This window comes from Bactrocera dorsalis, chromosome 1 (genome assembly GCF_023373825.1).
Source record: "Bactrocera dorsalis isolate Fly_Bdor chromosome 1, ASM2337382v1, whole genome shotgun sequence".
Lineage (NCBI taxonomy): Eukaryota > Metazoa > Arthropoda > Insecta > Diptera > Tephritidae > Bactrocera > Bactrocera dorsalis.
The window spans coordinates 71840973-71866456 of NC_064303.1; the positions used below are offsets into that span (position 1 = coordinate 71840973).

Below are 25484 nucleotides of genomic sequence, written 5' to 3' on the forward strand. Positions count from 1 at the left end.
GTCTTTCCCCCTCTTTTGTTTTGTAGCACCTTGCTTAGAGCGTGTAGCTTCTGCAGGTGTACATGGATTTTTATCGTCAGAAATCATTTTGGGAATTTTCAAGAATTGAAATGTTTTATATTCTTTTGAATCTATATTCATTTATAGAATGTAAATTTGTAAAATATTTGTATATATTTTCTTTCAGTGTATACTGAGAACTTTATCAACCGAAAACTCTTTTAGGTAAATAAGAGTTTGTTATTTCCGATAAAATTAATATATATTTATATTACTCGCCGTTGTATCTTTTGCGATGGCGTTTATGTTTATTATTGTTATAATTATTATTAATAAATAATATTTAATTATTATAATAATATTATTATAATATTTTTTTTAATGTATTGCGAGTATATTTTTTTGTTTTGTTTTTCGGATTTATTGGTATGCCCTCGTACCTCTGTGCCGGAATGGGTCAATACCTTTTGTATATAAGTATGTATGTATGCACGATATGTGCTTCGGATGCATACAAGTATGCTTAAATTACTTTAATATGGTGCTAACCTGCTTGTTTTTGTTCTGCAAAAACAAGGGGTATTGCTTGAGCCGGTTGCCAATTTGGACTTTGAATATATGAATATTTATATGTGCATATACTCCTATGTACATACATAAAGCCTTGGCCAAAAGTATTAGGCACCCCACTAATTACAGAATTTTTTGTTTTAACAAGTGAAATAATGAAGTTTTGTTAGTAAAACAGTGAAAATACAATGAATTAGTAATAATAACATTAATTTTTAGTAGGTCCACCCTTCGATGTAATAACGGCAGCAATTCTCTTAGGCATGCTGCTTACAAGCTTTGCACATTCGTCCGCACTTATAGCGTACCACTCGTTAATTAAGGCATTATTTAAGGTAGTTTTTTATGTTACACTGTGTTCCTTAATCTTGCATTTTAAAATAGCCCACATGTGCTCAATGGGATTAAGATCTAGAGACTGTGCAGGCCAATCTAACAAAACAATGTTGTTATCTTCAAACCAACGCATGATTTGTGACAAGGAGCATTGTCCCTCGCAAACGAACATATCGCCGACACCATCAGCAGCCATGCAGCCCCAGATCATAATACTGCCTCCTCCATGCTTAACAGTGGGTACCACGTAATCTGGATGATATTCTTCCCCAACCCGATTTGATTTTTTGATTGTCGTTTCTTTTAAGTCGTTCGTGAGTTATAGCGTCGCAAACATGTAGCAAAATAAAGAGAAAATACGGCATATTTTACAGTACTACTAGGATAAAGGCAAAAATGCATCTCAAGCCGCCAATAAAATTTGTGCAGTTTATGGACCCGATACAGTTTCCATTTCCACCGCACAACGATGGTTTCAACGTTTTCGTTCTGGTGTAGAGGTGGTCGAAGATGCGCCACGCTCCGGAAGGCGTGCCGTTGAAAATTGCGATAAAATCGCTGAATTGGTCGAAAGAGACCGGCATAGTAGTCATCAAACCGTTATATTCGTAAACCATTTGAAGAAGCTTGGAGTCACTAAGAAGCTCGATGTATGGATGCCACACGAATTAAATACCGCAAGACTTTTTTGACAACCCAATACTATGTAGGCATGCAATTTATTTAAATATAATTTATTGTTGTAATCGCGGTTCGAGTAAGTGACGAAGGAAAGTTGATTAAATTGGTAAAAGTGAGACGAGATTTGCAGGTAGTTAACTTCTGCACTCAACACACATGTGTGACGGTATGTATATACTCGTATGTATGTCACTATATTTGCCTCTAATAAATTATGATAAGTTTGTCTGAACCGTATTATTAGTTAATTTCCAAGTTATGCAAAGTTGGTTTGTATGTATATATGTATGTGTGTTTCAATTTGTAAATCATATGTTCTGTATATATGTTTTCTTTTATTTCTCGTTTTGCACTTTTTAATATGCCTTTTGCTTATTATTGCAATTCGCTTGCTGCTTTAAAAACAGAAGGGGTGCCGGAAAATATTGCAAGTAGAGACTTGGATGTTTTTGTAAGGCTTTAATTTGTTTTGTGTGATTGTGTTCACAAAGAAAAGCATACATAAGTATGTAGGTAATTAGTAATTTAAATACAAGTATGTACTCGTATTTTATCAACTTTAATATCAGTATTTTGATGCCCGTATTAAATTTTAGTATCCCTTTAGATGAAATTGTTTAAAGTTATAACAGAGTTATAATTGGTAAACGAGTTTTTTAAACATACACATGTACATGCATATAAATAAAAGGTGGAAGCGATACACTTACCTTTTCTCGCATCAATGGAATTTTGGGGGAGTGTACTTATTTGTGACTTGCCCTAATGTTTGTTTCCTTATTCTTCTTATCCCACTGCTCTTGGTATGCCTCCTATTTGCCTGTGTGCCTTTGTACGTGCTTTTGGGTATGCTGTCTTTGTTTTTATTATCTTAAGTTGCCTTTTTGTTAGAGTCCGCGCCCGGTGGTGTGATTTTAATTAGTTTCGCGCCCGCTGTTTATGTTGTTTTTGTTTTCGTTTCGCTTTATGGATATATACTACATATATGTGTTGTTGCACTCCACTAACACTGTATATGCCAAGTGTTTTTATGATTTTTAAGTATTTTTTCACCCCACTGTTTTCTAAAAATTTTTTTTTCCACTTGTATAGTTTCAGGAATATGTATCTTAGTCACCACACTTTTGTTTAATTAAAATTTTTTATTATTATTATTATCTTTTTTTTTTTAAGGTGCTTTTCTGTAGGCTCGAAGGACCATGTTCTCGTAAGTAGCGAACTCACCTTTTGGTTTACCGAAACTCACTTTTCTAAAGAATCACGCAAATTAGGGGGTTTTTCCTTTTTTTTTAAATATTCTTATGTATTTACGAGTATATGTATTATATTTCGGAATAAATGGAAAGATTTCACAATTATAATTGAATAAACGGAATAAACTGATTATAGCAGATTTCAAAAGTATAAATTGTACCAATCGGCGAAATACACTGATTATATTGGACGGGGAAAAAAAGCCGTGATGATGCGAAAAAACATATGCGCAAGTGCGTGAGTCTTAACTCGTACGGAAACCAAAAACGAAGTGTCGGCGGCTTCAGATGTCCGTCCCTTTTGTGAAAGTTGTTGTGTCCTGGTTGGTAGTGTGGTGTCGTATTGGTGTGATGTGTAGTGATGTGGAAGGTGAGTGTTGTGTTGTTCGTTTATGATGATTTTGTCTACCAATGTGGGGTGTTGAAATGTGGTGTGGCTGTGTTTCAGGACGGTGTAGGCCGAGAGTCATTTAGACATTCCCCATTAACATGGAAGTTTCTGTTTTTTTTTCAATCAGAAACATCTGTTACATTATACGTTCAGTTAATTTTGCTTAAATAGCAAGTTATCACCCGACTTTATACATTTTAGGTATAAAGATGCGTCGTTATTAGAAAAACATGCTCACTAAACTATTGTAATTTACGTTACAGATTTGGCCACGTATTGGATGCAAGGTTAGGCGTAAGTTCTTTCTATTTGGTATATGGGAGCTAAACAAGCTATTTATCCAATGAGTAAACGGGATGGTAAATGGGTTACATTTTTTACCTACAGACATCTTTTATCGGAAAGAGATTATTTCCCAATTTCTATAATATATCTCCCACGTTGACCGATATTTTCGACCGCACTGTAAAAACTACTAAATGAGATGGTTTGAGGCAGCTAGGGTCGAAGCTGGAAAATGGGCGGGGAACCGTCAACTTTGATTTAGACATGAGGATACACTCTTATTAAAAAAATCTCGATTAATTTTAGGTGTTACAAACATACATTTCATACATAAGAAGGTGCTAAAATTAATTCAACAAGTTTGTTTGATTTGGCTTTATTGGTTTGTCTTAAAAGATTGTTTGCATTAAAGAGATATTAACATAAAAAAACTGATACTTAAAATTTAGCACTTAATACATCATATATTCAGCGTTTATTTTTTTATAAGTAACTTCTTAGTATATGCATAATTTTTTGTAAGAACTTGAATTATTCGAGAATTATTCCATTTATATTAATTTTGGATAATTTTTTACTGAAAAGTTAAGTAAATGTGTTAGAATGTGTGAATTAAATGGACCTTCTGATAAGAACTTGGCCTGAGGTCAACTCCTTCGGTATATACCTAAAATTATATGGAGACTTTAAAACTACAGTTTGACTTGATACTATTTATACCATAATTTTGTATGCCAGTATAGTGATTTTCAACCTTACAATTGACTATGTATCGGTTGACCTATGTTATTTATAGTGATTCATATTGATGTGCTGACTCAACCAAAAGATAATTTCGTTCCTTTGGTATCGCAAATAAACATCCTCAATATATTCATTAATAGTTTGTTATTGGATGGTTTAAATAGTCGATAAAGAAATTAGTACGCTTTAATTGATATTAATATAAAAAATAGTTACGATATTCAATAAAATATCATAGTAAATGCCGCAACTGTTAAATTTTTTTGTGATCTTGCACAGAGCTAGAATTGTCTCCGCCATTAATATATATGGAACAATTACAGCCGGATCGCCGCTCTTTTTCCTGTTCCGTAACGTCAAAGCATTGGTTTGCATAAGAGAGTAATTTTTGTTCATTACATTTATATTTCAAAGGATTAATTTTTTTGTTCTTTTTACATAAGATGACATAAAGATTTCGCATTAATTGTGTAAAAATGCTAGAACAGAGGATCAAACAATTAAGAGGAATATCTGCATTGACATACATACATATATACTCGTAATGTGTAATGAAATTTGTGTATAACACTCTGAACTAAGCGTAGGGGATTCTATAGACAAAGTCCGTCCATATCTCTGTAAGTATGTCCTGATATTATTACTATTAATATTTACCTTCAAAATCATGTTCAGTGAAATGTTGTGAGAAATCATTTTCAGTAGTTTTCGGATCTTTTGATGCTTCATCGTTTATCACAGGTGATTGCATCGTGCACGTGCTATAAAAAATTAAATAATAACTTAAATGATTAAACAGTCTTTATAATCATCGTTAAGTTAATATTACCATTTAAGACATTTTTAATTAACAATTAATACATATAGGTAATATATTTTATTTATTTACGATATTAAATTCTCTAACTTACTTTTTTTACGCTATACATTTTTTATAAAGCAAACCAACTGTAAGCAAACTACTGTAAGCAGTTATTTTAACAATATTGTAATAATTTGTAATAATGTTATTCTCCTAACTGTTGTTTCAGTGGCCAAGGGTCATGGGCCCCCACTGCTATGTAATCTGATTAAGTTTTATCAAATAAATGTATGATACATATATACAAATATTTTAAAAATGCTTAGCTAATTGATCAATTTTTTGTGCATTGCTGGGCAGGTAATAAAAATATTAAACAGTAACAACATAAATTACAATTAATATTTGGTAGAGGTTTGGCTAATAAAACGAAATAGAGAAGGGTTGATTATATATATAAAGATCAGACCTAGCAACTGACTAAATAATAAATATATTTATAATTTTCGTAGCTTTAGTTTTCGCAAAAATATCAATAACTTCATATAAATCAAAGTTATGCTATTAGCGATAAATATCGGAGTCGAGTCGGGCCGATATTAATTCTTAAATAATTTTTAATTTGCTAAATGACCTTTCAGCTGCTGCAGAAGTGACAGCAATTGTGAAGAATAATAACATTGCTGTATTCCATATTTGCTCATTATTTCCTTAGATAATTGTTGAACAGTTCATCCTTGAGATAGTTGAGGTAAAATTAGGTGGTAAATATATGTAAGAGTTTTCAATAATAGCGCTACAAAAGAAACGGTTTGGGACTTCAATGAAATTCTCTATTCCTGTGAAAGAAAATTCGATGCCATTATGTATGGAACTCGATATCTTTTTTATATCCACCATGGGCGCGCTTGCAGAAGTACAGCCGCCGAACCCACGGTTCAACCATAAATCGGCCGATACTGCAGTAGTTTCACATTTGATATTCCTACGAAATTCATCAACTGCTGGCTTGTTCGCACAGCCGTAGACTTGACGTAGCTCCACAGGATATAACGGCATAAAATCGGACGATTTTGTGAGATAACATAACAACCACATACTGTTCAAGTCCATGTCCAGTCTTGATCACCACGGAAGAAGTACGGTTCAATGACGCCACCGGTCCATATTGGACACTTTATTACTAAATTGAAGTGAGATACTAGGGACTATAACATCTTATTATTTTCTTTGGAATTCGTCAACTTTGGTAATAAAGTTGTTTCATCAATATCTAATAACAAGTAAGATGGAGCTTAGTTCGGGTGCAACCGAATATTTTATACCGTTGCAACTCGCAACGTGCAAGAATCAAAGCCAGGGAAATATTTAAACAGTAAAACGTCAACCAGAGAATCGAAACTCAAGCAATTTTATATATACATAGACAAAATACAACTAATACACTTACCGACATTTTCTGCATAAGGTTTGTTAAAAACCAATATCATTATATAAAACATATACAATATATATAATACTTGTATATGGGAGTTAGGGGTAGTAGTGACCCAATTTTATCTAATTTTTCGCAAACAGATACACTATTAGGAATAAAACACGCTCTCTTAATTTTATTGGGATAACTCACGTATTGGCCGATATATGGGAGACAAGTCCCCCGGAAGTTCGAAAATATTTATATTAAGTATCTGGAGGCTAAGCGAAGTATTGGTCTTATTCAACACATTTTGACATACAGACATACCATTATAGGAAAAGGATTATCCCTTAATTTCAGTTATATAGTATATCACAAATTGACCGACATTTTCGATTAAAGTTTTTCTCTTTTATAGGAAAGAGATTATATTATAGGTACCGGGGTCTAAATATTCGGTACCTAGGGGCTTTAAGGGTTTTTATTTGATTTAAACAATTTTTGGCTATAAGGTGGCACTTACTTAAGACAACATTCGTGCAAAGTTTTATTGATTTGTATACTGGAAACTGAACGAATCAAGTGGTATTTAAAATTGTGCTATACGGGAAGTATTCGGAGTTGTTGTCTGATTTTGTCCATTTTTGCAATAAGAATGTAAGACTAATGCTAAGTACAAAATTTTGTCGAAATCAGTTGCTTGGGATTCCGAGATAGGGGATTTCACCCAAAAGTGGACGGTGTCATGCCCACCATCTCAGTGGTAAAATTTAATGTTTCTGGTGTATTTAGTTATGGATTTATCGTGCTTTTAGTAGTTCTTAACAGTATATGTAGTTATATAGGACGTGAGCGGGGTTATCCTCAGATTTCATCCATTTTCACACTGTCGGTAGACAACTGTCAATGTGTTTTAACGTGAGTATCTGCCACTTGTAGGCTCAAATCCACGGTGTTTTCTATTGCTAGAGACACGTAGATCAGTATAATGCGCCGATCAACGCCCCAAAGCATAAGTGCATGCACAACACTATACCTTGGGAGAACCAGAGCAAAGTGCCGCAACACACTTATACTTTGGTTCCAATCGGTTCGGGTGAAAACCAAAGGAACACCCTAGCCACCTTGGTCGGGTACGAGGCCTACCTAAACCTCTGCCGTACTTTGGGTCCGGCACGCGGCCGCAGTGCGACTCCACATTGGACAAAAGCCCTTCCTGCATTTAGGTTTAAACCACAGCCACCACGAATCTCCCCAAAGGGCCGAACCCAATGCGCAGATTGGAGCGAACTCCAAGGGAAAACTGCTCCCCGTGGTACCATGTTTTAGTCTTTCGTGTGACCTGTAGACCACAGTGTTACCTGTGATCTACTGCCAGTTGGGGACCCTAAGAACTTCTAGGAATTCCTAAGGACCCGGCTGTATGAAATGTTGTTCGTCATTTCATTTTTGTGTTTGTTATATAATCGCAAACCCATTCAAAGAATATGATAATCATTTCAATATAGCACTTTTCTGACACGTCATGACCATGCCGACATTCAGTTAAACCAGACACGTGAATGTCGGACATAGTGCATTTGGATTTTGGATTTTAGTCAATCCCCCTCCCCGCAGGGGGACTGTCGGTAGACAGTAATAGATTTTTTATTCAGCAAATTTGGGTATTGAATCTTAAGTGGTTTTTGAGAAATGTACATTCAACTTGTTAAATGGCGGAGCCACGCCCACTTTTCCAAACTTTTTCCCCACACGTGTCCATGGCAACTGCGATCCTCTTTACTAATTAGAGCTTTATACCTTAATTCAGTGCTAACTATGGCACTTTATATGTTTTTGGTTAATGGCGATTTGTGGGAGTGGCAGTGGTCCAATTACGCCTATCTACGAACTCGAAATGTTTTTTTGCACTAAGGAACCTACATACAAAGATTTATCGAGATATCTCAATTTTTACTCAGGTTACAGTTTGCACGGACGGACGGAGAGACATACCCGAAATTCAACTTTTCTCGTAATCTTAATTATTTATATACACCTTGTCAAAAATGTATAGGTAAATTTTCTTTTCCCTCTCTCATCTTCCTCTTATATAGAAGACAGCTAATATTTTTTTTCTTAGTTTGTAACGATCGACCACAGCACGTGCGGAATGGGATAGGTACCGAAAGTTGAAGATGGAAGCGAGACGCATTTGCAGACTGAAAAAAAGATTGGGCCGAAGTGCCTGGATATGAAGAGCTTTATAAGCTGGCCGTCAGGGCCGCGGTCGAGCTATTCAAACACGGCGGCGATAAACTGAAAAGGTGCATGCATCAGCTTTTTTCTAGAAAAAGCTCGGACGGAAGCATGTTTAACGATTGGAATCATATATTAACAACGCGCAAACTTTGGAAAGGACCCGTGAAAATAGAGTCGACACACACCACCTCTTCGTCGATTTCAAAGCTGCTTCTGACAGCACGAAAACGGCAGCTGCTTTTATGCCGCGATGTCAGAATTTGGTATCTCCTAAAAAATTAAACCGCTGTGTAAACTGACGTTGAGCAATACCAAAAGCTCCATCAGGATCGGGAAGGACCTCTCCGATCGGGAAGGGCCAAACGAGGTTTCAGACAAGGCGACTTCCTTTCGTGCGGCTTCTACTATCTGCTCTATGATAAAATAATTCAATATTGATATCATTGGCCTCAACACCCGCGTCGTTAGTTGTGCTTTCAGACTGGATTCAGATTGGTCTGGTGATGAACAAGGGCAAGACGAAATATCTCCTGTCATCAAACAAGTTTCGTATATTTGGGAACCAGCTTAAACACCACCAACAATGTCAGCCTGGAAATCGAACGCAGAATAACTCTTGCCAACAGGTGCTACTTTGGACTGTGTAGGCAATTCAGAAGTAAAGTTCTCTCTCGAGAGACAAAAATCAAACTCTATAAGTCACTCGTTATTCCCGTCCTACTATATGGTGCAGAGGCATGGACGATGAAAACATCAGATAAGTCGACGTTACTAACTTACGAGAGGAATGTTCTGCGAAAGACTTATGGTCCTTTGCGCATTGGCCAAGACGAATTTATGTAGAATTCGTTGAAACGGTGAGCTGTATGAGATATACGACGACATTGAGATAGTTCAGCGAATCAGGAGACAGCGGCTGCGCTGGCTAGGTCATGTCTTACGCATGGACGAAAATACTCCAGCTCTGAAAGTATTCGACGCACTACCCACCGGGAGAAGCAGGGGAAAAGGAAGATCTCCACTCCGTTGGAAAGACCAAGTGGAGAAGACCCTGGCTTCGCTTAGCATTTCCAATTGAAGCCCCGTTGCGAAAAGAAGAAACGACTGGCGTGCTGTTGTTAACTCGGCTATATTCGCGTAAGCGGTGTCTACGCCGGTAAAGAAGAAGAAGAAGATGGTTGATATAACTGTCCTTCATTATGATGCCAAAAATTACCGCGTTCTGTCAGCGAGTGTCTTAATAGCAGCTGTTTCTGTCAGTCGATCCCAGTAGGGTTTTGTCGAATTTTACAAAGACCGAAAATATTGATCAACTTATTTCTGTTAAATTTTGTGTTGCGTACGAATTTTCGTGTGCCGATACATTGAAAGTGTTGAAAAAGGCTTTTGGTGAATCTGCTTTATCTTAAACGCGCACTTACGAGCGGGACAGAGTATTCAAGGAGGGACGGGAGGAGGGTCGTGAAAAACATGCCTCGTTCTGGACGGGCTTCAACGAGTGTAACTGATGATAACGTGATGTTATGAAGCGCTTACGAGACGCTATCCGTCGTAACAAATATCTTTGAGCAAGCATCGTATACACCTGATATGTTTCCCTGTGACTTTTTCTTATTCTACAAAATGTTTTGACGATTGGAAGAAGCGTTGGCATATGTGCATCGCTTCAAATGGATATTACTTTGAAGGCTATAAAATAACTTTGAATGATGATTGCAAAATTTTCGTTTTATTTATAAATTCCCGATACTTTCTTGACAGGGTGTATATATAACCCTATATCTATTTCGATTCGTTTTAGGTGATACGCATAAAAGGTGCACAAAACTATAATACTCTCTAGCAACTGGTTGCGAAAGTATAAAAATGTTGTGTTAGAAAATCGAATATATGACAGACTGCACTCATACTAATAAAACGTGTATCTAATTGAGATATTACATGCCTAGTATATTATTGAAAATCTCAATTTTAAGTATTTTTTCTTGGCTTGGAAATCGGTGATCAGCAGCTAATTAATTAAAATGTTTATTAACTCTTTGCCTTTCCTTGAAAATTAGTATCAATTGTATTGAAGTCTCACTGGCCTTGCACTTGAATAATTTGAAATCATTTCTATAAAGTTAAAACTGTGGTCTCTGCTAAAAGGTTACTCGTCTCGTCTAAATTGATTTCACATTTTTGTAAAGTTCTGTATGAATAAATGATGTTGTTCAATACATTGTTCATGAACTCGCAAAGCAAGACGAACTCGAATTTTTGTTTTAATACTATCTTCCACACTGCGCTCATCTTTATTAGGACTCTTTAGCATATCAAAATAACGAAGTGATAGTGCAGACGTGGTTAGTTTAGTATCGTTTTAGTTTTTTAGAGTGGTGTCCGATTCGCCAGTGAATTTTAACAGTAGATCCTAACGTTTGATGCTGTTTCCGAAAAAGTTATACAAGTCTTGCATCTTTGCGATTTTATCACCAAATTTAAATTATGAGTGACACAATGTACGTACTCTGCGTTAAGCAAGATATCCTTATTATTTTTTGTACACCATTATCACATTTAACGTTGGAGACCATGAACGATCTCCTGCCCGCGGACTTAAATTAATGTACCTACTGCAGATGACTTGAATTTTTTCTCCATATTTCGCGTTATACAATGAGCCGCAGCCAAAATCTATAGATTTTACACGATTTATTGACTTAACGGACATCAACATTCGTGATAAAATCAAATAAATTGAAACAATAAATAGACCAGTACAAAAATTATTGACGTTAGCTTACTTACTCTTGATACTGCATTAATTGTTTAACCGTTCTCGAAAAAAATCTTAACACGAGATCACAATAAAACGGTCACCGACGAATAATAAAACGCCCATATCACAACAACCAACCTACAGAAAGTATTTAGTGGAATTCCCAAGACATAACTTTTGAGCTTCTCTCAACTGAGTTGTCATTATTAAACTGGGGTTGCAACAAGTCATATTTACTTTGAAAATGGGAGAAATTTCCAAACATTCAAATCGATCAAGATTTCTGGTAAGGAGTCGCACTGCCCCGTCTAGCCCCTAGATAGCTAGGCCACTGGGTTGTTTGCACATTTATATTTCGGTATCACAGAACAAAAACCAATATTTATCATCGAAAATTGTTTTATTGTTTTACAAAATATTTTCCATTAGAAGACACCGTCCACGCTTTACTGTGGCTAACTAGTTATTAACTATTCGATACAGTAAAGTTGTATTTATTAATAAGAACGAAAACGCTAATCTCGCTGTAAGAATCTCGATGTATGAATAACTTTAATTTTTCACACAATACTTTTGCTAAAACCTTATATGCGATGTTGAGCAGACTTATCCCACGATAGTTGGTGCAGATCGTCTCCCTTTAAGTGGATTGGGCAGAGCACATTTAAATTTCATTCGTTAGGCATGGTTTCGTCCGACCATATTCTACAAAAAAGCTGATGCTTGCTCCTTATCAGTTCTTCGGCGCGGTGTTTGAAAAGCTCGACCGACAATCCATCGGCTTCCGCCGCTTTATTGTTCTTCAAGCGGGTAATTGCTAATCGAACTACTTCATGGTCAAGCAATGGAACGTCTGCTCCATCCTCATCGATTGGAGAATCGTTGTACGTCTCTCGTGTTTTGTCTGCAAATTCGTCTCGCTTCCCTCTTCCCACGTGTTGTGGTCTATTGAAAGGTTGCGGGGTAGGCAGGCTGTTTACTCTACACTGCGATACTGCAATCCTCATCATACCAGCTGTTCTTTTGCATTTTCCGAAAACCAATGGTTTCGGTTGCAGCTGTACGTAAGGAGCTTGAAATGCCGTCCCAAAGTTCCCTTATAGCAAGTTGCTGACGATTGTTTTAAGAGAGCAGGAGTGCAAGTCGAGTAAAAAATCGCTCAGCAGTCGGTGGTGATTTCAGCTTCTCGATGTCAAACCTTCCTGGTATTTATTAACATGCGTTTATAGCAGCACAGAAGCGGGGGCGTATTTTGGCTGCAACAAGATTGTGGTCCGAGAACCTCGGAGCCTACGGACGTCTTAACCGTTAGACATGTCTTCCGTCTATCACAACGTAATCGAACTGGTTTATGGCTTTTCGATCCAGAGACAGCTGAATAGCTTGGTGAAGTTTCCTATGCTGGAATCTAGTTCCACAGATAACCATATTTAGGGCCCCAGCGCAGTCGATCAGCCTCAACCCAATTGGTCATTCCTCATGGAGACTGCATTTACCGACCGTTGTGCCAAAGATACCTTCTTTGGCCACCCTGGCGTTAAAGTCGCCAAGTACGATTTTGACATTGTGGCAGGGGCAGCTCTAATAGGTGCGCTCCAAGCGCTGATAGAAGGCATTTTTGGTCACAGCGTCCTCCTTTTCCATCGCTGCGTGAGCTCAAATCAGCGACATGTTGAAGAACTTCGCCTTGTTGTGGATATTCTCCTTTGATGCGAATTGTGACCGAACTTGCGACCTTTTATATGACCACTGTTGTAAATTCCGCAAGGACCTACTCGTTTTGTGCCGTCCATCGCATTTCGTGGACAGCGGTGATATCAACCTTCATTCTATCGAGGACATAGGACGAGGAGGTAGCGGAATCTTCCCAATTAAGGAATGTTCGATTTGATATTATATGTAAATACATATAAAAAATATACTACCACGTATTGATTTTTTAATTTTTTTTTTAATTTTATATTCAACGTGTAACTAATTTTCAAAATTGTTAGTTGTTAATACTTGTGCTTAGGAAAGAGGGTAGCAATAATATTTATAGTTTTTTCATTGCTAACATTTGCAAATTCAGTTATCCATTAATATTTCCTGTAATCTTTTTGATTGGCAAAACTATAGCTGTAGCAATAGTCAAAAAAGAAGGGCTGTGCTCTGCTTTGGCGTAGCGGTAGTAACAAATTGGGAGCGGTTTGAGAGCAGAGCAAATTAAAGTTTTCATTTGCTACAGCTCTCGCATGTATAGCTCTGCTCTCATACCGCTCCCAGAGCAGAGCACAGTACTTCGTTTTCGGCTTTTGCTACAGCTATAGTTTTTTACCGAACAAAAATCCGAGCAGAGCAGAGTACATAATTTTACATTGTTCTTCTTTGGATGTGCTACGACTCCCGTCAAAATGAGAGCGGTAGGATAGCAAAATGAAATGCTGCGGGAATAGCGTAGCTTTTCAAACGCTCAGCCGCAGTACCTTGGCGACGCAATTGTCAATGCGATTTCTCTTGTGACATTAAAAATGTCTTACCGGTTTCATATGGTGCGCCTTGTTCAGTAGCAACAATCATTATAATCCATGTATACGCTAATTGCTGTACTTTTACGGTAGTTATGTGTTGTTATTATTATTATACTTTTGCAACCAGTTATGGCTTTGTTCACCTAACGGTTCTTTTTATCACATAAAATTAATCATGATAGATAGAAATTTATATAGGTATATATATAAAATATCAGGATGACGATGTGATGATGGGATAAAATCCGGTTGACTGTCTGTCTGACCGTCCCTCCGTGCAAGCTGTAACTTGATTAAAAATTGATATCTTGATAAAACTTGGCATATAGGTCCCTTAGTAAAAAAGAATTCTTGAGTTCGTAGATAGGTGTGATCGGACCACTGCCACGCCCACAAATCACCATTAATTGAAAAACTATAAACTGCTATAACTAAGCACTGAATTAAGACATAAAGCTGTAATTATACATATCTACTAAATCACTTAAGCTACAACAGCCAAATTTGTAGTATACAAATCTATTACAGTCTACCGACAGTGTGAAAACGTATGAAATCGGTACTGTTTAAAATTATTAAAAGCGCGATAAAGCAATAACTAAAAAGGCGAGATACATTACATTTTGCCACCGAGATGGTATGATAGAGCTTTATGAGAGCCATTGTGAAAGTTGGACTATGGGCGTGGCACTGCCCACCTTTTGGTGAAATCCCAGATCTCGGAATCTCAACCAACCGATTTCGACAAAATTTTATACGTAGCATTCGTCTTACATTCTTATTGCAAAAATGGACGAAATCAGACAACAACCACGAATACTTCCCGATAGCACAATTTTAAATTCCACTTGCCACATTCAGTTTCCAGTATACAAATCAATAAAACTTTGCACGAATGTTGTCTTAAGTAAGTGCCACCTTATAGCCAAAAATTGTTTAAATCCTATAAAAAACTGTTCAAGCCCCTAGGTACCGAAAATTAAGACTCCGATACCTATAGTTGACTTTTGATCCATAATATTGGTCAATGTGTGGTATACAGGTGTTTATAACTAAAATTACGGGATAATCTTTCTTTTATAATGGTATGTCTGTATGTCATAATGTGTTGAATCGGACCAATACTTCCCTTAGCCTCCATATACTTAATATAAAGATTTCTAAACTTCAGGTTGACTGCATGCATGTTTTACTCATAACAGTGTATTGGTGTAGTGATTCTTGCAAGTTGCAAGAGTATAAAATGTTCGGTTGCACCCGAACTTGGCACTTCTTACTTTTTATTATTATTATTTTTTTGTTCTTGAAGTCAAAACATATTTAAATGATTTTTGCATACATGAATTTTGAACAATGCTTATGATTTGAAATATAATTTTTGTATATTTAAATTGTGTCGAATTTAAGTATAAAGAAATAAAAAAAGTTTCCTATGTCCGGACCTTGGTTCTTACCTCCACACCAATTTTCAGCCAAATCGGTTCAGCCGTTCTTGAGTTATAAATATTATTTACTTTTAGATATATTATTTACTTTTTATATATATGGATATATAAATATATATATAGGTTAAGATCATTACACTCTTGCATGCGTTTGAACGAATTCTCACAGCGCTTTTGCCACTTCAAAAAAATTGTTTTGTCTTCGATTGCTGATTTTTCTGATTTCTTGAAAGACAACTGGCAAACAAACAGATATATGCTTTTCAGAATAAACTGTTTTGATTTATTCTAGTGGTATGGCTGCCACATATTCAGTTTGTCTAAAAAACAAGCAACCATTTATTTGGAAGTGCTTTGTAATCGAACAGCTTTCTTTAGATCCGGATCAATTTGAAACACCCAAATCTATGATTCATCATCTGTTACGTTGTGATAGAGATGTTTCCAAGTACTTATATCGTATTTTTTTTAAATTTTCCCGACTATTCGACATGAGTCTTTTTTGAACGATGAACCAATTGTGTGGGATCCCACGGGAAAAATTTCTGTCTGCAATCATATTATACATATATATTCTCTAAAGTTTTCTGAGTTGGAGTGAGGCAACTATCTTCATTGGATTCGCTATACCATCAATAAACACTGGTACTTGATGGATCTTCATAGCCAAAAGTTGTAAAAATTAATAGCACGAAAATGCGGACCATTGCTACACCCACAAATGACATTAAATGATAACCTATAAAGAACTATAAATAAAATAAAACTCAAAAGTGTAAATTGGTACAAAGGATGACAGTAGTAAGTTCGATATCGCAATAAATAAATATGTCAACAGCATTACATTTCACAAAGAGGATGCCAAAAAAATAAAGTTAGAATTTCATTACATGTTCGCCATTAGATGCGGTATAAAGTCAACCGGAAATATACACTGCTGGACAAAAGTCACCGTCATTTGGTATTAATAATCTTTGAAGAGTGGCCACGCCCACAAAATATTAAAAATACAAAAGTTCATATGCTCAACTGAATCTGCAATTTATCTCATTTTTTATATTAGTATGTATATACAATTTTTTTAACTTTACTTATTGTACAAAAATATGAATTTAAAAATTAGAATGCATATTTCCTATCGACAAAAGTCACCGTCATATTATATAAAATTTCATTATAGGTAAAGGAAATATATTTTAATGTGTTGTATGTTTACCGTTATTTTTAATAACTTCTTGTAAACGTTCTGCATTGAATGAACTAATTTTTTCGTAACATCTGAATTAATTTTGATCCAGTCTTCAAGAAGTATTTGCTTTAGTCCATTTTTTGATGAAACATGGTTTTCTCGAAGACGTCTATCCACGTGGTCCCATAAATGTTCGATCGAATTGAGATCAGGGGATTGAGGTTGAGTTTTCAAAGTATGAAGTATGAGAGTTGTACAATACCCATAAGCGAACAATTTCTGCTGTATGCTTGGGGTCGTTGTTATGCTGAAATTGGTAGCCGTTCTCTATTCCAAGTTTTTGAGCACTTTTTTTTCATTTTGTCCATTATTTCATCAATAAACACGAGCTCTCCAACCCCAGATGCTGACGTACACTCCCACACCAAAACTCTACCACACCCGTGTTTTTCTGTTGGGTGAATATTTTTCTGACAATGCTTCGCCATGTCAAAACTCACCCATCTGTTTTGTATAGACAAAATTTGGTTTCATCAGAGAATATTACTTTCTCCCAAAAGTCCGTCGGCTTCTTTACGTGTTCTTTTGCGAATAAAAGTCGTTTTTGTTTTTTGTTCATCTTACTTATCATTGGTTTTTTGCGGCAAACTCTACGAACAGTCCGAGGATGAACAACCGTACTAACGTCTTCCTTCAGAGTTGCAGCTATCTTCGATGATGGAGTTTTGGGATTTTTTTGATTACCTTCACTATCTCCCGTTTATCCCGCTCTGATAGCGCAAGCGGTCTTCCAGTTCTCGGTTGAAACCCACAATCTGGGTCAATTTTGAAGCGATTTATAATACCAGGAATTGTGGTACGGGGCCGCTGAACTATGGAATTTTGTCCATAAAAATTATGTTCTTTAAGGAAAATATAGTTGTTTTTGTAAATAAGGCAAAACTTAAAACATTTTATTTTGTCACCAAATACATTCAATTAAATTGCAGTTTGTAAAAAGAATGCTAATTTGTGTAATTGTAATGGTCATGTGACGGTGTCTTTTGTCCGTCAGTGTACATATATATGGATCTATTTGCCGAAAGGGCGCGACATTAGCTCAAAAATTTTTTCCCGGAATTTTAAGATCCCACAAATCGTCTGACATACGAGTATTCGATAAAACATTACTAAGTTCGACTCACTAAAGATTAGTGTCCCAGTTCTTGGAAGGTTATAGTCCAATTTCGAAAATTTTACATTTAAAATTAAATATCTTTAGGGTCCTATTTGTGCAAAGTTTTATTTTGATAACTTCATCTATGTTTGATTTGTATACTGCATAGTGAAAGAATCAGATGGAAATTAAAAGTTTGTTTTATGCAAAGTATCAATGGTTGTAATGCTAACGGGTGATTTTTTTGAGGTTAGGATTTTCATGCATTAGTATTTGACAGATCACGTGGGATTTCAGACATGGTGTCAAAGAGAAAGATGCTCAGTATGCTTTGACATTTCATCATGAATAGACTTACTAACGAGCAACGCTTGCAAATCATTGAATTTTATTACCAAAATCAGTGTTCGGTTCGAAATGTGTTTCGCGCTTTTTTATCGACAAATTTTGTTCAGCGATGAGGCTCATTTCTGGTTGAATGGCTACGTAAATAAGCAAAATTGCCGAATTTGGGGTGAAGAGCAACCAGAAGCCGTTCAAGAACTGCCCATGCATCCCGAAAAATGCACTGTTTGGTGTGGTTTGTACGCTGGTGGAATCATTGGACCGTATTTTTTCAAAGATGCTGTTGGACGCAACGTTACGGTGAATGGCGATCGCTATCGTTCGATGCTAACAAACTTTTTGTTGCCAAAAATGGAAGAACTGAACTTGGTTGACATGTGGTTTCAACAAGATGGCGCTACATGCCACACAGCTCGCGATTCTATGGCCATTTTGAGGGAAAACTTCGGACAACAATTCATCTCAAGAAATGGACCCGTAAGTTGGCCACCAAGATCATGCGATTTAACGCCTTTAGACTATTTTCTGTGGGGCTACGTCAAGTCTAAAGTCTACAGAAATAAGCCAGCAACTATTCCAGCTTTGGAAGACAACATTTCCGAAGAAATTCGGGCTATTCCGGCCGAAATGCTCGAAAAAGTTGCCCAAAATTGGACTTTCCGAATGGACCACCTAAGACGCAGCCGCGGTCAACATTTAAATGAAATTATCTTCAAAAAGTAAATGTCATGAACCAATCTAACGTTTCAAATAAAGAACCGATGAGATTTTGCAAATTTTATGCGTTTTTTTTTAAAAAAAGTTATCAAGCTCTTAAAAAATCACCCTTTATATATTTTACAGAGAAGGCATCAGATGGAATTCAAAATAGCGTTATATTGGAATAAGGCGTGGTTGTGAACCGATTTCACCCATATTTCGTGCATGTCATCAGGGTGTTAAGAAAATATTATATACCGAATTTCATTGAAATCGGTGGAGTAGTTCCTGAGATATGGTTTTTGGTTCATAAGTGGGCGACGCCACGCCCATTTTCAATTTTTAAAAAAAGTCTGAGTGCAACTTCCTTCTGCTATTTTTTCCGTAAAATTTAGTGTTTCTGGCGTTTTTTGTTAGTCGGTTAACGCACTTTTAGTGATTTTCAACACAACCTTTGTATGGGAGGTGGGCGTGGTTATTATCCGATTTCTTCCATTTTTGAACTGTATATGGAAATGCCTGAAGGAAACGACTATATACAGTTTGGTTGACATAGCTATAGTAGTTTCCGAAATATATCCAAAAATCTTAGTAGGGGGCGGGGCCACGCCCACTTTTCCAAAAAAATTACGTCCAAATATGCTCCTCCCTAATGCAATCTTTTGTGCTAAATTTCACTTTAATATCTTTATTTATGGCTTAGTTATGACATTTTATAGGTTTTCGGTTTCCGCCATTTTGTGGGCGTGGCAGTGGGCCGATTTTGCCCATCTTCGAACTTAACCTTCTTATGGAGCCAAGAAATACGTGTACCAGTTTTCATCATATCTCAATTTTTACTCAAGTTACAGCTTGCACGGACGGACAGACGGACGGACGGACAGACGGACGGACGGACAGACAGACATCCGGATTTCAACTCTACTCGTCACCCTGATCACTTTGGTATATGTAACCCTATATCTGGCTCTTTTAGTTTTAGGACTTACAAACAACCGTTATGTGAACAAAACTATAATACTCTCTTTAGCAACTTTGTTGCGAGAGTCTAAAAAAGCAAAGGCTACAAGAACAATAGGAGTAGCAGCAACAACAAGCATTAATACAACAACAACGCCCCCAGCAACAAGCACATACAGCTCAGCAAGTGGATGACGATTCTACATATATCCAGCTAATAGAAATACTATCAGAAGTAGCAGCAAAGACAACAGAATACCCAGCAATCCTGTAAGTGGAAGGAGACTACAATAACTATACTTAGACACTATAACCATTTAGGAATTATATTATATTAGGAATATTAATATATCTTATTAATAATATTATACTGAGAATATTAAAGAATATACAAATAGCGAACCCCAATAATTTAATCCGTCCTCCAATTCTTCCCACCAATTCGGCACCTAATACCCCTCAGACATCTCAAAATACACAATTAAGCATGGACGACCTGTCCAGGCTCATAGCTAGTATAGCTTCAGACATAGTAAAGACACAGGGACCGCAAGTGGTACATGCGGCATTACACCCAAATGCAATTGCCACCGACATTACGGACCAAACAATAGACATAGAACATAGAAACAACTTAGGCGAATTAGATAGGATACCTGACATCGTAAAATGTCTAAAGGAATTCTTTGGAAATCCAGGAGAATTCAACTCATGGAAAAAAAGTGTAGATCGAGTTTTAGCTATATATCAATCTCAAAAGGGGACACCGAAGTATTACGGAATTTTAAGCGTATACGGAACAAGATAATAGGCAATGCCGATGCGGCATTAGAAGCATACAATACGCCACTTGATTGGCCATCAATTTCCAAATGTTTAATTATGCATTACGGTGACAAGCGCGACTTGTCAACATTAGAATATCAAATGACCACATTGGTCCAAGGAAATAGAACAGTTTCGGATTTCTATCAACAAGTGTATCACCTTTCATTGATATTAAATAAATTAGGTTGTCTCGATATGGGCAATGAATCTCTTCGCAGGCTGACGCAAGCATATAGAGACAAAGCATTAGATACTTTTATAAAAGGGCTTAACGGCGATTTACCTAGACTATTAGGAATACGAGAGCCGGCAGACCTGCCGCAGGCTCTTCATCTCTGTTTAAAACTGCAGAACCAAAACTTTCGTATGAACCATGCGTACAATGCAAAACCAGTACAGCCTCCAGCCTTACCTCCAAGAAGGAATTTTCCACAGCCACAAAGGAATTCTCCACAGCCACAAAGGCACCAATTTTACCCCTAGCTAGCGCATTTACCCCAACCACAGAGGACAACTTGGCAACCAAGGCAACAACAATATAACAATTTTCACCACGATAATAATCCCACAAGGCCTCCGAAATCGCAGCCACGTCCAGAGCCCATAGACGTCGACCCGAGCATACACTCTCGTCGCGTTAACTATATGAACAGACCCCAAGAAAGTGAGCACTTTGGCAAGAGGCCACAACAATTTCCGAATCAACAGCGAAGGAAAGAGCAACGAACATTTCACATTGACACAGCCTCACAGGAAGACGGACAATTTGGTGAACCAAGCAATATCCATTTTTTAGAATAATTAGCTCTTCGCTCCCCTTCTTCGAAGTAAAGGCGGAGAGCGGCAGAATTTTAAAAATTTTAGTGGATACAGGTTCCAGTAAAAATTATGTTAAGCCAGAGTTGGCAAAAAAAAGAATCAAAAATTACAATCCCTTTTTTGCAAAATCTATTGCGGGAAATTTAGAAATCAGTGAACACACTTATTTTCAACTTTTTAACTTTAAGGATAAAATTAAATTCTATCTAATGCCACTTCTCAAAAGATTTGACGGTATTCTAGGGAATGATACCCTTCGGGAATTTAAAGCTATTATATACACTGGCGAAAGTTACATGACTTTAATTAACGGCTTTTAGGTTCACCTCAAACAGCTCCCCTCACAGCGAGTGAACGCAATTAACATAGATGAGGGAAACTTCTCAAAAAATCAAATGCACACGATGGAAAACATCGTAAATAAATACCCAAATCTTTTTTCTGAACCCGACGAAAAGCTAACTTATACAACAAAAGTGGTCGGACAAATTCGGACAACATCCGATTCCCCTGTTTACACAAAATTTTATCCATATCCTGCAGCATTGAAACAGGAGATGGAATCCCAGGTAGAAAAGCTTTTAAGTGATGGTATAATTAGACCATCTAGATCACCGTACAACTCCCCAGTGTGGATTGTACCAAAGAAGCCAGACGAGGCAGGAAATAAACAATACCGTATGGTCATTGATTATAGGAAATTAAATGAAGTAACGATCGCGGATAGATACCCCATTCCGGAAATTACAGAAGTAATTTCTCAACTAGGTAATAGCAATTTCTTCTCAGTTCTCGACCTTAAAAGTGGTTTTCACCAGATTCCACTAAAAAATCTGATATAGAGAAAACTGATTTCTCTATCAACAATGGAAAGTACGAGTTTACTCGACTACCATTTGGTCTAAAAAATGCGCCATCTGTTTTCCAACGCGCATTAGATGATATATTAAGAGAACACATAGGGAAATGTTGCTACGTGTATATTGATGATATAATTGTTTTTAGGTGTTCGAAACATTAGAAAACGCTATTATGAAAGTGCACTTAGGAAAATGTAAATTTTTCAAAAAAAAGTAGAATTCTTAAGATATGTAATCACACCATAAGAACCAACCCAAAAAAAGTTGAAGCCCTTTCAAACTTTCGACAACCACAAAATTTAAAATAACTTCGCAGCTTCCTATGTCAGGGTACTACCGGCGTTTTATAAGAGACTACGCTAAACTTGCAAAACTCCTGACATCTCTTTTAAGAGGGGAAGACGGTCGTATGTCAAAGAATAAATCTAACCACATAAAAATAAATTTGAATATGGAAGCGATAGAAGCTTTCATGAAAATAAAAAATTCCCTCACCTCAGAGGATATCATCCTCACATATCCGGATTACAGCAAAGAATTTGAGCTGACCACAGAAGCGTCCAACTTCGCCATAGGCGCAGTATTGTCTCAGTCAGATAGACCATATTTAATAGAAATAAAGTACCACAGCCACACTTAAACAAAATGACCACATCCTATATACATATTATCTGAAATATTTGCTGCATCGTAAAGAAACTGTTGAAGAACCACATGAAAGAAACGGTCCGATTCAATGTACTAACTGTCAAGAATATGGGCATTCCAAATTATATTGCACTCTACGCAGTGTTTGTGGTGACTTACATCCCACTTCCAAATGCATCTTTAGGAAAGACGAAACAATGCAGCAATTATGGAGGAAATCACACTGCTAACTACAGAGGTTGTCCTGTATATAAAGATTTGAAATCCTAGTTGTTACAGGGCATGCTAGTACGTCGTAATAAAAGTACGTCAGATAAAAGTTCAAATTCCATTACTTTTAAGAATAATACTATGAAAGGAAGCTATGCAAATGTAGTGAAATGCAACTGCAGTAAAATCCTCCAAACGGAGGTACTGAAACTATGATTTAAAAATGTTCACAGTGTATGACGAAATTTATGTCTACAATGCAAAGCATGATCCAAGATTTAATAAAATTACAAAGTAAAATGCTGCAAAATGTATTAAGTCAGAAATGAGCGTATTAAATATAATATCTGTACATGATATGCTAACGGTGTTAACCAACATAAATTAGATATTATTAAATTTCTGTCCGAAAAAATACCGATGTAGTGCTTATATCAGAAACTTTTCTTACAAATAAAAATAATTTCAATGTGCCGGGATTTAGACTCTATGTTACGAATACCCCGGAATAAAAGCGCGTGGTGCCACGGCAGTGTTGGTTAGAAATCGGTTGGTCAGAAAAAAATATCAGACTTAATAGATTTTGCTGTAGTCAAAAATATAGATAGATCAGTTATAACAGCTGATAGCTGATACATGCACAGACCTATCATCTGATCATTCTTCTCCACTAATAAAGTCATACGAACAGCACATGATATTTGATCCAAAAGTTTCTCTAACATCACGCAAAACTATAGAAAATATATCAGCAGTCACATCAATGTTGATTGCAAAATAAATACAGGAGGAGACATTGATGAAAGTTTAAGAGAACTCAATGATGCAATAACTAATGCAGCTGTATTGGTTACACCTAAAAGAAACAATAAACTAGTTGGTTTTCGAAAGATCACTAATAATGACTATAGAAAAACTTATATATGAGAAAAGGCAAGCTTGACGTAAATGGCAGTTAAGTTGCTCCCCTTCTACTCTGCTTCAACTGAAATATGCTGTACGTAAGTTAAAAAAGCGCCTAATCGTGAGAAAGAATACAACGCAGGCCAATTGTAGCAAGCAAAACTCCCTTTGGAAAGCCCAAAAGTATTTTAATTCATTAATGGATTCCAACATGCTTCTAAGATAGTTTAATGGTAATTGGGCATGTAGTGATGAGGAAAAGGCAATTTGCTTTAAAAATCTCCTAGAAAATGTATTTCAACCTAATTGACCAAAGAAAAACTTTTAGTTGCCCAATACCGCTAACGAGTCGCTTGTGTCTATTAGGACTTCTACTTCTGAAATTACTATAATCATAAGAGAGCTAAATCCGAAAAAGTCATTAGGCCACGATAATATTAATCCAAAAATGCTAATTGAGATTTGTTATAACGGTACTCTCCTTGCTCTTCGATGCAATTCTTGAGTTCGGATATTATCCAGTTTCGTGGAAAAAGTCGCAGACCTAATCAGGATTCTCATTTTACTATTCTGGCAGATACAGTATACTACTATACAGTCAGTGGCGGATTAACGTATAAGCACTACAAGCACGTGCTTGGGGCCTCTGTTCTCCAGGGGCCTCCATCCTCTGCTGGCGTTTCATTTTATACTTACATTTTATCGAGATTCATCCACAATAAGTATGTCCGAAATCTCAAGGCGCGAGCAGTCCGGGAGTGACCCATAATACACCCCCGCAGGGCCCTGCCCCTGCGCGTCCCGCCCGCACGTCGCGTCGCGCCCCCGCGAGACTGAGTGAGTGAGTTGTCTTTGCATTGAAAATGATAGCGCCCGTACCCATTACCGCTCGTACTTACCTACTTTATTTACGGAGTGGCTTTGATTAAAACTACATACACTTATCGTTACCCCACACAACATCTAGAGGGTTGCAAAGTAGATATTACAAAGTGCAGAGGACAATCATATGACAATGCTTCTAATATGTCAGGACGATACAAGGGGATGCAGCAAAAAATTTAATAAATATGCTGTATTTATACCATGCGCTGCATATTCTCTAAACTGGTCGTAGTGCTGCTGATTGTTGTACGATCGCAGTGAATTTATTTTCAATTGTGCAGTTGCTATACATTTTTTTCGGCTTCTACTCATCGTTGGGCAGTTTTAGCATTCTGCGATAGCATTCTGAAGTCGCTGTCGGACACTCTTTGGGAAGCTTACGCTGTAGCTACGAGTGTAATATTACAATCCTATCCGAAAATTTTGGATGCTTTAGATGAAATTGCTGAGGACACAAGGTGAGATCAGGTTAGAATCACAAAATATTTCAAACAAATTGCAAAATTTTGAGTTTATATTTATGCTCACTTTGTGGAATGATAT

The 25484-nt window shown here is 36.7% G+C and overlaps 2 protein-coding genes across 12 annotated transcripts in view; both read right to left on the reverse strand.

Annotated features, from left to right (window-relative positions):
* LOC105222100 (electroneutral sodium bicarbonate exchanger 1) overlaps nt 1-25484 on the reverse strand; it is a 762556-nt gene that overhangs the window by 651104 nt on the left and 85968 nt on the right. For all 10 annotated transcript variants that reach the window (XM_049462397.1, XM_049462395.1, XM_049462403.1 and 7 more), the window contains one exon: nt 4918-5021. In XM_049462397.1, coding sequence (XP_049318354.1) covers nt 4918-5011 — 94 coding nt within the window. In that variant the 5' untranslated portion in view covers nt 5012-5021. The remainder of the gene's footprint in view (nt 1-4917; nt 5022-25484) is intronic.
* Nucleotides 1-25484, reverse strand: part of LOC125780363 (zinc finger BED domain-containing protein 4-like) — a 298323-nt gene that overhangs the window by 268528 nt on the left and 4311 nt on the right. The gene's annotated exons all lie outside the window — the stretch shown is intronic.